Genomic DNA, 11879 nt, shown 5'->3' on the forward strand with positions numbered 1-11879 from the left:
GTCTGGCACCAAAAACCATGCCACGCTCAAAATTGCTTAAATCACATTCAGTTTGGAGTTCAGGAGATTGTCTTGACCAGGACCACACCCCTAAATGCATTGAAGCAACTGCAATGTGATTGGTTGATTAGATAATTGCATTAATGAGAAATTGAATAGATGTTCCTAATAATCCTTTAGGTCAGTGTACCTTGAATGTTGTGTTCTGTATGTTTATGTGTTGCATGTATGTTGTGTTTGGTGTTGTGGATGCGTGTGGACGTGTGTTGTGTACTGTAAGTGAGTGAGTGTGTGTGTTGTTGTTTGTCTATATATGTTGTATGTGTTGTGTGTTGAGCATCTGTTGTTCTGAACTCTGCTGTTGTGGGTTAATTAGTGCAGAAGATTCATTTGTTCTGTGGGTCAGACTGAGCAAGGGGGGCAGGTGTGTGTGTGTCTACATCTGTAGGCATGTACATGTGTGTGTATCTGTGTGCAATATTATACTTGCATTGATTTTCTAGATAGCCCAGCACATAACAAACCCCTGTCGATTGAATCTGTTGTAATGATTCACTTTGTTTGAATATGACTCTTTGATTCTTCTGCGTCTCCTCACAGGTGATCATCTATCAGGGTGGTCAGGTCTTCAGTTTAGCCAATCACATGAACGGACGGGTGGGTTTCGTGTCCACTATGCCCAGCACAAGTGCCTCAATCTTCATCAATAACACACAACTGTCTGACACGGGAACGTACCAGTGTCTGGTAAATAACCTGCCGGACCGTGGAGGACGAAATATAGGCGTGATCGGCCTCACTGTGCTTGGTAAGTGACATACAGATACATACTACTGTTTACACTACTTTTACTGTTTCTGTAGTGTATATAATAGTGTAATAAATAACTCATAATCTTTTGTGTATGCTGTAGTTCCTCCTTCCACACCGTCCTGTCGTATTCAGGGTTCGCTTGATGTTGGCAGTGATGTGATGTTGTTGTGTGGTTCGGAGGAGGGCATCCCCACACCTGTCTACTCCTGGGAAAAACTCGAGTCGGTGCCCAAACTTCCCCACAATGCCATGCAAGGTACTAAATCACTGCCTGTGGGAATTCAATATTGTCCCACATTCTCTGGTAAATCTGCAGCTCTTGACTCATGCTGTGATGTCATTTCTACCCGTCCCGGTCCACTGTGTGTGTTTAAATAGATAGTTCACACAAAAATGAAAATGCTGTCATCATTTGCTCACCCTCATGTTGAAGTTTTTATTTTATTTTGATGAACACAAACATTTTTATTTTTTTGATAAACGATGGTAACCACACAGATACCCACAGTATGCACTGAATTCCTTTGTATTTATTTTTCCTACTATAGATGTCAATGGTTACAATCAGCTGTGTGCATCATTTCTCAAAATATCTTATTTTGTGTTCATCAGAAATAAAAGAAATTCATACAGGTTTACAACAAAATGCGGATGACAAAATGACAGATTTTTTATTTTTGGGTAAACTATCCCTTTAGGTACACTGTAAAAAATACTTTGCTGCCTTAACATTTTTTGTTGAATCAACTCGGATTTACAAGTCATTTCAACTTACTATTATTTATCTTGGCTAGAGATGAGTTGTTATAACTTTATAAAATTAAGTTGACTTTTTTCAACTATATTTTATAAGTTGTGACAACTCATCTGTGTTGACATGACTTGTAAATCTAAGTTTGATTCAACAAAAAATCAACAGCAGCAAAGTATTTTTTACAGTGTACAGTGAGGTGACTTTACTCTACCTGCTCTGTCCAAAAGAAACATCAGCTGCTTTACACTGCAAAAAATGACTTTCATACTTAGTATTTTTGTCTTGTTTTCAGAAGAAATATCTAAAAATTCTTAAATCAAGAAGTATTTTCTTAATGAGCAAAATGACCTAAGAAAATAATACTAGTTTTTAGACAAAAAAATATACAATTTAAGTGAATTTGTGCATAATACAAGCAAAAATATCTGCCAATGGGGTGAGATCATAATTTTTTTCTCACCCCATTGGCAGATAATTTTGCTTGTTTTAAGGACAATTTCACTTAAATTGTATATTATTTGTCTTAAACTAGCCTTATTTACTAAGGTCATTTTGCTCATCAAGAAAAAGCATCTTAATTTAAGAATTTTTAGATATATAAACAAGACAAAAATACTAAGTAAGAAAGTGATATTTTGCAGTGTAGAATAAGACTACAACATTACATCAAATGTAGTTGGGGGACTTTTAGCTGATGACTGCATTGAAGTCATTTTGTACTCCTGAAAGATAACAAGATAACTATTTTTTACAGAATGCATTGTGACACTACAGTAGTCTTATTCTAAAGACAGCATTTTTATTTTTACATAAAATATTATATAGATATACATTTTTATTTTTATAACAATAATAAAAACTAAGCAGCGAGAGACTAAATATTTATGTGTATAATCGTTTCTATATATCTTTAAAAGAAACTCAGTTTTCAGATTTATATCTAAAGATAACTACAACTCTACTACCACCTACAGGATGATTTGTGTTATTACAGTTATTCTGCAGTGTGATATTGATCAAAGCTTCCCAAACTTTAGAGGGGGTGAGACCTCTCAAGAACTTACTAAAAGTTACCAGGTCCTCATATTTTTATTTTTTTTACAGTTAAACCAAATTTACTATAATCTGGATTAACAGGAACCATCGTTTAAAAATATATTTGTAGCATGTGGTATAGAAACTGTTATTTATTATAGTAAATACTTTTACTCTAATAAAATCATGTGCAAGGGTCCGACGCGAAGCATTTAATTATTGCATGCAGGACACGTCATTATCTACTCATGATTGTTGCAAAAAATTAATCTCATCACCACAGACACAAAAGTTCAATTTATGAATAAATAAAGTGTCATCAATGAGTTTAAATTTGTGGGTTTAAAAACAGCGCACACATAAATGCAAAGGCTAGGGTTCGGTCAGTACGTATATTATATTGGTTTTTGCAGTGTTAAACTTTGTGATGCGTCAGAAGTTTGGTATGTGGGTGCTGATAGCCAAGCGTGCTGCTAAAAACCAACAGCCGACAAGCGGATTATGCACGCAGTTGTTGCGTCGCCAAATGAAGTTATATACACCTAAGGCCCTGTCCCAAATGGCGCACATCATGTGGACTTTCAGTCTCATGGCCTTATATTGTGCATGCTTCCTTAGGCCGGTCCCAAATGGCACACTCCGGACTTGTGGTCCTCCTCAGAGTCTATACTTTGATGACATCATCTAGTGCAGACTTTAGGGACCCTTCATGCGAGTCCACGTGGGTGCACCTGAGTCGTATTTTGGGACAGACTCGAGCATCACGCCGGAAATAGGATTTGAAGTTGCCCGTCAGTGTGAACTCCTCCCTTCCGTCGTCTGATTGGTCTGATTGCTCTTTCGCAAAGACTTCTGGGATGGTAAAGTGCATGAAGCCTGCTGCAGTGCGGGCTTCACCGAAGAACTCATCAAGGGGGCGCTGATGAGCACACTTCGAAGCGTAAAACAGACAGATGGGACAACTTACAGACTTGTAGACTAAGCGAGTGCACGCAATTTCTTCTTCCACCCTGAAGCTATTTTGGGGATTTTCGCCTGGATTTGGCCTACCCAATTTCAAAAGCTTCCCATACCCACATGCAGAGGTTTACATACAAATGTTTGGTATCATTTTACAGGAAACCCTTTGAAATTACATAAAACACTGTTGAAAGTGCTAAACATGGTTGTATGTGATGTCAGTCCTCTAATAAACACAAAAATAAATAGGCGCTTTTTGATGTTTTTTTTCTAAAGTTTTTATTTAAAAGTGTATAACTCTGGCCCTGAGTGCCTCAGCTCCCTGCAGACAGTTTTGTTTGATTCCAGCAATTGCCAGCTTACAGAGGAAAAAAGATTTTTTTCTCTATCATAATCTATGCAAAAGTTATTTTACTCCAACTGATGGGAGGAATAATACCCTTTTTGTATACAATTTCTGCCTAAAAACATTTGAAGTGCTCCCATAACCACATACAGTGGAATAAATGCAATTGCTTTATATCATTTTAAAGAAAACCCTTTGAAGTTACATAAAAAGCTGCTGTTTGTGACAAATAGTGTTATTTATGTTGTTTTTCATATGAGGAAACACCAAATTTTCTTTTTATATGTTGTAAATACTGCCTCTGATAGTGTATAACTCTGGTTCTGGGTGCTCTAGCAGACTGCAGACAGTTCTGGTTGTTACCAGCAGCAGACAGTAAACACCCAAAAAAAGAATGATCTCTTTAGCATGTCGCATTCAAAAGTTATTTTCATTTTACTGAAGTGTCCGAAAATACATTTTTCATATAAATATTAATTTTTTGTTTTGCACATATAATAAATAACAAGAGATTATTCATGCACACAACCTAAGAAAATGTTGTGAATGGACTCATTTTTTAGAGTAGGACCTAAGAGAAAAGATGGTGTATCATTTGTGGCTATATGTGCTATCTGAGGCAGTCCACACTCAATTTTCCCATATGTTTACAAAAGACGATTTTTTACCTTATTATTCATTCAACTATTGTTGGATATGTGTTGATAATAGAACAAAAATAACGCTGTAGCCTTATTCCTGAGAGTGAGAGCTTTCATTTGATATAAGACTTGCCCATGTTTGTCATACTTGAAAAATATGAAATATGTGAATATTAAATCATATAAAAAATTATGGGGGGGGGGTGATAGTGTAAATTAAGTGTAAATAACTTTCTTACAGTAAAAGATTTCTCAAAGTGATGCATATCTGGAGAAAGTAGAGAGTCTAAGCTTTCAAACAGTATCTCATATGTGTTACTGGGGTCCATGATGGACCATTAAAGATCAAAAGAATATTTTATTTGAGTCAAAATACGAAATTTTGTACCCGGGACTGGGTCCTCAGGGTTTAAGAGGTTAAGGCCATGAGAACGAAAGTCCACATGAAGTGCACCATTTGGGACAGGGCCTTTGTCTATGAGTCCGTAGGGTGTCACATCTGTCATTTATATGCTCCAAAGTGTGCTGCTCAGTGCCCCCTTTACATCCTTGATGCGGTTCTTAGTGAACCCCACACTGCTACAGGCTTCACGCACTTTACCAACTCAAAAGTCTTTGTGAAAGAGCAATCAGACGACGGATAGGAGGAGTGCACACTATTGGGGAACTTCATTTCCTATTTCCGGCGTGACGCTCGAGTCTGTCCCTAAATACGACTCTCATGGACTCGAGTCAAAGGTCCCTTAGGTCTGGACTATATTTTTTTATCAAAGTGTGGATTCTGAGGAAGTCCACAAGTCCGAAGTGTGCCATTTGGGACAGGTACTAAATGTATTTGTGACGTGCGCTTCTTGCTTGCGCTTTTAATGTTGGAGATTTGTTTTTGGTGAGGAGCTGTAACAGAGAAGTGTTATGTGATATGCAAAGTGATAGGAAATAATTAATGTTCAATTTATTTAAATAATGATCAATGCGTCAAACATTAGCTGGTGAGGAAACATGTGTGTTACTGGCCATGTTTGAGTTTCACCTGCAGTTGGTGGATATTAATATCAAATGCAAAATATATTGTAAATCCATAACACTGCATACTTTTTTACATATGACATCAAAGTGTGTAACAGTCAAGAGTCAAATTCAATAAAATTCACTTGACTTTAATTGAAAATGTTACATTTTTAATTCAACCCAAGCCACTGCCACACTGCAATACCACTACAGCCCACCGGGGGGGCCACAAACCACAGTTTGGGAAGCATTGCTATAAATGATATAAAACTATTCATAGTTTCCTCATATTCTTAACTTGCATTGAAATCAAGTGTGTTGATGTGCAGAAAAATGTAATGTTTATGAATACTTATGCTGCTGTTCTCAGATCAGATGCAGGGAAGCGTCACACTGAGAAACATCAGCACCAGCACATCCGGCCTGTATCAGTGCACTGCGTCAAACATCATAGGAAAGAGCACCTGTGTCCTTAACCTGCAGGTTGTAGCACGTAAGTGTGTAAGGAGAGACATTACAGACACAAACACTGTCACATGATCAGATATGAGGTTTGATCACAGCTCTGTTTCATATCACAGCTCAGACACAGAGTGTGGGTCTGATCGCCGGTACCGTTGCCACGAGCATTCTGGCTGTGATCATCTGCTGTCTGCTGGTGCTGGTCACACTCTTCTACTGGAGAAATAAAAATAAATATGAGGAAGATGAAATTCCCAATGAGATCAGGTGACTCTTTATTCTTTATTTTTAATCTATTGATACAACGATTTAATTGTATATGATGATCATAAATTACATTTTCCCACAATCCTCAGGGAGGACGATCTTCCACCAAAGAGATCTTCATCAGTTAAGGCCTTCAACGCGGACGCCTCGTCTTCAGAGAACGACACGCTGACGTCCACCAACACCTACAACAGCCGCTACTGGCACAACCCAAAACCAAACTACGACACCAACTCATACACACGTTACAACGGCGACACGCGACAGACCTTCACAGGCGGGGCCAACACAGCGGGAAACGCCCCTCCGCGCCCCGCCTATGCCAACGGCAGCCACACCCTACCCCCGCCCAAGACACTGGTGGTCACCACCAACTCCGCCCCCTCCCCACCTGTCATGACCCGCAGTAACGGCTCACTGAGCCTCCGCCCGACCGTCACCACGACGCCTGCAGTGACTCACGGGCAGCAACACACGCACTCGTACGCCGTGAGTCAGGCCACACTGGAGCGCATGGGAGCCGTGCCAGTCATGGTGCCCGCCCAGAGCAGAGCTGGGTCACTCGTCTGATATCTGACTAAATCAAACTGTTTTATAACCGAGTTCAGCTGATGCCAACTAAAACTGATCCACATCACCATTAACACACCTTGTGCTCATTGACTGTTTGCTTTGTTAATTTTTTAATTCTTGACAATAAACTGAATTTTCTGAAGGCCCTCCAGTGACAAATAAACTTAAATGACGTCTTTCTCCCTCCCTGTCACATCCAGAGAAGATATTTGAATGTGCATGATGCTTTGTTTGATCAGATCAAAACTTTTTAGTACATTTTTACTGCTTTAACACTGGAATGGGAAAAGGAAAAAGTTTGTTATATAAAGCAAGAATTATATTCTCTCTTTCTTTAATTTGGAGAGTTTGGTTCAGACAGTATTAATGCTGAGTTTCACTTCACATGAGTTTGCACTGAAACTCAATGTAGTCCTCATATCTGTTTGATTTCATTTGAATGAAAAGTCTTACTGTAGATCTGTTTTAACCATCCTAATTCAACACTACTGACAGTATAGCCGTAGTCTACCTCTAAAAACACTACAGATATAAAATAGATCAGCTATCTAATGAATAGTGTAGGTATTATATGGAGTCAGAGAAAGCTCAGAGTATGAAATGATTTCTAAAGTATATTGATTCATCAGTGGAAATTCACTTCAGTTGTGTGCTGCTGTCAGAGGAGGTAGATTCAGATTCTTCTGTATGTTATATGAAAGAATACTGAAATAAGATATTAACACTCACTGTTTATTTTGTTTATTTCTTGCTTTGATTTTTTAAACTGTAAATAATTTAATGACTTGTAGAATAGAATGTGAATAAAAATTTCTTTTGCCCAAATCTAAATTGTGATTTTTTATTATTCAATGTCTCCTTAGAAATGTTTAATGACATCTTATGTGGGTGCAAGGATGGCAATTCGGGAGATTGAGTCCATGAATCAAAGTTGATGGCTTTAAAATGTGGAGGATTTCCATCGTTTGTCCACATAGCAAATTGTAAACATAACAGTGTAATTGTTTTGCATATGTCCCTAAATTGTGTTTCTCATTTTAGTCCTGTTTTAGATGTCTTCCTATATAAAGCACCATATTCAACTCATAGGTTTGTTAGTAAAAAATAAAAATATGGAGACATCTACAACGATAAGGTTTATTTGACTTCATGCAGACCGATCGACGTCCGCGAGAGCGATTGTGAAAAGATCACAGTTTGCTTGTTTAATCACGCGCATGCGCAGAACAAATCGTGCTATTAGGTATGCTGCTAAAATTTTCAAAATGGTTAAATGCTAAGACTGGTTGTTCAGAAAGAGCTTGAAAAAAGCTTTTATATGAGACCAAGATCATGTTTATGGGTTTAAGAATAACAAAATACTGACCATTTGAAACATGAAAATCATCACTTTATTTTGTCCCATGTTTTCCATTAAAATTCAAGAAAATGTGTGATCGAATCATGAAAATTATGTTTTTTTTTGCCATAACTTTTTTAATTTTTGAGATATTGACCTGAATCTTGCAAGATAAGCTGTTTGCCGTATCCTCTACATATTCTACCTCTGAAAAGTCAGATATATAAAAGAACAAACTACTAATTACACCAAATAACACTCTTTATTCAGAATATCGCTAATAACCTCAAGATTGGTTCCAAGGTCTCATTTGTTTTTAACCAAAGGGTTTCGTATCTAAACTCCTTTACAAGTTTTAGATTAAAAACAAAAATATTCAATTCATTACTATTTTATTGTTTTACATTTACATTACATTTCGCACACATTCTAATATATACAGACATCTACTACATGGCCATACGCATTCTTCACATTCTTTGTCCATTCAAGCAGATTTTGGGGGTCGCAAAACTCCCATGGTCGTCGCTCAAATTTATTACAATTTCGTTCACTTGAAGTTTAGCAAATAAACTAAATGTCTTTACAATTTCACACTCTAAAAATGGCTGGGTTATTTTTTAACCCAAAATGCTGGGTTGAGTCTGTTGGGTTGTTTTGCTGGGTTATTTTTTTACATTTTAAACACTTTTTGGGTAGTTTCAGTTTTCTAGGTGTTGGGTTAAAACTGCTGGGTTATTATGTTGGGTTGTTTGAAGAGGCTCACGTGCTTCGCGCCCTTGATGTTTGAATGTGCTCAGCAATGGTCGTCGTGAAAGGACAGAGTCACTGAAGCAGTTGTTTCAAGGTAAGTTTATATGCTTTTGTGAACATTTCATGAATATAAACAAGATTATAACATTTTGCGAGACAGCAACGTGTTAATTTATACTGACTAAGACGACGGGTGTAATTTAGAGGAATGACAACTGTTACCTCAGATCGCCATTTACACAAATTGACTTGAATAATCGTTCTAAGATGTTTGATATGGCATATTAATAAAATTAATAAAACAGATGTTACAAAATCCCCATCACACGGTTGATTACGTTAACTCATGGCAATTTCTGTAAGCCTTTAACAAAGCGAGTCAAAACCGGTACAGAGTGGACCTCCGCAACCCACTTCGGCTTTTTGTGTCACACACGCGCATAGTTTTCCCTTTCCCAGCTTAACAAGCGATAGCGACGCTGTTAAATTAAATTTAGCGACAAACGAATTGCTTTCTTGTCATTCGATATGTAAAGACAGACCGCAAAGGGCGAGGCGCGAGCAGAAGCACATGTTAACTTTACCGGCGGCGCCACGGCGGAGGATCACGGAGCCGTCGTCTACGCTGTCACTGAGGCAAAGACAAGAAGCACATTCACTTCACAGTCGGTACGGCAGGTAACGCGTCGATAAATTAAAACGAAACAGCGTTTCCAAGAACTGGTGTCTTATATGTATGCTTGTTCCTCTCTTTTAAAATGAAACAATAATTTAAGTGTTTGAATATGAACTTGAAAACATAAACGTATTTGTCACCAAGACGGAGGCTGCGTGGAAGTGACTATCTGTTAACAAACATGTATATGTGTACTGTTATATGAAATTAGAAGTGTTATTGAGTCGTATTTAGTTACTATTTTATATTCATTTCATAATATTTTTGGGTTGTCTCCTGTGATTTCAAATGTATATTGACCAACCCTCTGATCTGTGGCTGATACTGTAACAGAGATGTTATGTTTTTAGCAGAGATCAGATGTGATGTTGTTTTCCAATTCCTTTTTTTTTAGAGTGTGCAGAGTTTTAACGTCCATCCATTGATGAGGCTAGCAAGACCTTCAAACAACTTCAGCCAGTAAGTATAACATTTAATAATTCCTATTTAAAATATATTTAGAATGTCTTAATTATCTGCTACATTTTAGTTCTGCAGTACTTTATTCTTTATAGTCAGATCAGATCATCATATTTGTCAGTCTGTGTGGTTTGCAGCCTTTGTTGTTGGCAAAAAAGTTAAAGGAGTGTAACACCAAAGTCTTAAGCAAACTGTAAACAGGCTATTGCATTTTTGGAAAAAAAATCTCACACGTGGTGGTAATGCGGCCAGGGATGCAAATTAAACCCTTATAATTTTTTATAAAATATATAATTCACTTGGCCCACATGGTTTTCTGAATACTTCAATCTGATCATTCAGTTCAGACCACTAAAAGTGTTTTCCTCTTTTGTAGATTGCAACAAATGTGGTGGAATTTCTTCTCTGGACAGAATCCTCGAAACCCTTTCCTTTGGTCCTGGCCATGGGAAACATGCAGCAGATCTCTCAATCTTTTTTCTCAATCAGTCTCTCTGAATACGGAAGTGACTTAAACTGCAATTCGGCCAAGATGGCGACGGCACGCACCGCCTACTTTAAGCTTCAAAAATGCTCTTCACAAACCAATAGGTGACGTCACGGACACTACTTGCATATTTTTTACAGTCTCTGGTTTAAAGGCATTTTAAGTGCTTAAAAAAATAAATACCCCAGGCAATGTGCTTCTATGGGAATTCCTGTAGTCTGTCATTTTTCAAATGGATGAATCCTCTCCAGTTCGTTTCCTTTGTACATCTTTGTTCGCGACGAGTAACTTTAATAAATGAAGTATTTTTAGTCAAATACATTCCATTCTGTGAAACTTAAAACATTTGTTCTTTAAAAAAACTTTACACATCTATGAATGATTTTACTTTTAATTTAACAATTACATTGTTTCTTTTTTACACTGCTGTAGTTTTGTTTATGTACATTTCAGTATTTCATTTATATATACTGTAAAATTACAAATTCTGTCTTAAATTCAAACGAATTGATTCAACCTGTTACATTGTTACTTCAATGTGCATAATTTATGATATTTTATAAATATATTTATACTTGGGTCAGTAAGCAGTCCTTTAAATGATTTTACAACTTACAACTGTAAAAATGTAAGAGTTTGTAGTTATTTTGCAGTCAAATAAACATTTATTTGCTGTTAACAATGGTCTTGATTTACAATAAAGCACATGATAAAAATAACCCAGCAAAAATAACCCAAAACCCAGAATATTAATCCCATAAATGGTTAAAATGACTACATGTTGGGTTTTCTCAACAACCCAACCTGCTGGGTTAAAATGTGTTACCCAACGTGTTGGGTTACTTTAACCCAGCATGTGTTCTGTCCAATATTTACCCAGCGCTGGGTTGCCAATTGGGTTGTTTTTAACCCAACCATTTTTAGAGTGCAAGAATGTCTTTACTCAACTTCAGCAAAAACAACAATGATTTTACAAACAACAGACTTTGGCGAGCTCGCACGGCCAGTAGTTAAACATGAAAGGTGGTGACTGAAAACGAAAAGGTACCTATGCTTCTTCCAGTGGTGTTAACAATAAAAAATTTTGCTATCAACTAACCAACAGAAGCATTATTTTCAACAACACCATGCGCTGCCTGAGGAAATCTTGAGTTTCGTTGAGCGGAACCAAAAAGTCAGCTGCGATGGCAGAGTTAACAACATACCTAGTGCTATGGATGTATTGTATATGGTTCGGCAACCAAGTCTTTACTTAAAAAGTTAGATATAATTCAATCCAAAGCACTAAGAATATGTTGTAGAGCAG

At 37.2% G+C, this 11879-nt stretch overlaps 1 protein-coding gene and 1 long non-coding RNA gene across 2 annotated transcripts; both read left to right on the top strand.

Annotated features, from left to right (window-relative positions):
• Positions 1 to 379: 379 nt before the first annotated feature.
• LOC141363232 (immunoglobulin superfamily member 11-like) lies at positions 380 to 7005 on the top strand. The gene is made up of 5 exons (XM_073865825.1): positions 380 to 808; positions 914 to 1069; positions 5928 to 6050; positions 6139 to 6286; positions 6376 to 7005. The coding sequence occupies exons 1-5, from the start codon at positions 646 to 648 to the stop codon at positions 6854 to 6856; spliced, it is 1071 nt and encodes a 356-aa protein (XP_073721926.1). The 5' UTR covers positions 380 to 645; the 3' UTR covers positions 6857 to 7005.
• A 1786-nt stretch (positions 7006 to 8791) lies between these two features.
• Positions 8792 to 11270, top strand: LOC129415829 (uncharacterized). The gene is made up of 3 exons (XR_012368781.1): positions 8792 to 9620; positions 10022 to 10086; positions 10463 to 11270. It is a non-coding gene; the product is annotated as an uncharacterized lncRNA (long non-coding RNA).
• The last annotated feature ends 609 nt before the right edge of the window (positions 11271 to 11879 follow it).

The sequence above is a fragment of the Misgurnus anguillicaudatus genome, unplaced genomic scaffold (assembly GCF_027580225.2).
Source record: "Misgurnus anguillicaudatus unplaced genomic scaffold, ASM2758022v2 HiC_scaffold_33, whole genome shotgun sequence".
Taxonomy (NCBI): Eukaryota; Metazoa; Chordata; class Actinopteri; order Cypriniformes; family Cobitidae; genus Misgurnus; species Misgurnus anguillicaudatus.

Excerpts from the sequence above, each read along its gene's own strand:
- LOC141363232 (XM_073865825.1), top strand. The coding sequence starts at position 646 with ATGAACGGACGGGTGGGTTTCGTGTCCACTATGCCCAGCACAAGTGCC. Across the intron at positions 6,051-6,138 it reads TAACCTGCAGGTTGTAGCAC|CTCAGACACAGAGTGTGGGT; the intron begins GTAAGTGTGTAA and ends TTCATATCACAG. Across the intron at positions 6,287-6,375 it reads GAAATTCCCAATGAGATCAG|GGAGGACGATCTTCCACCAA; the intron begins GTGACTCTTTAT and ends CACAATCCTCAG.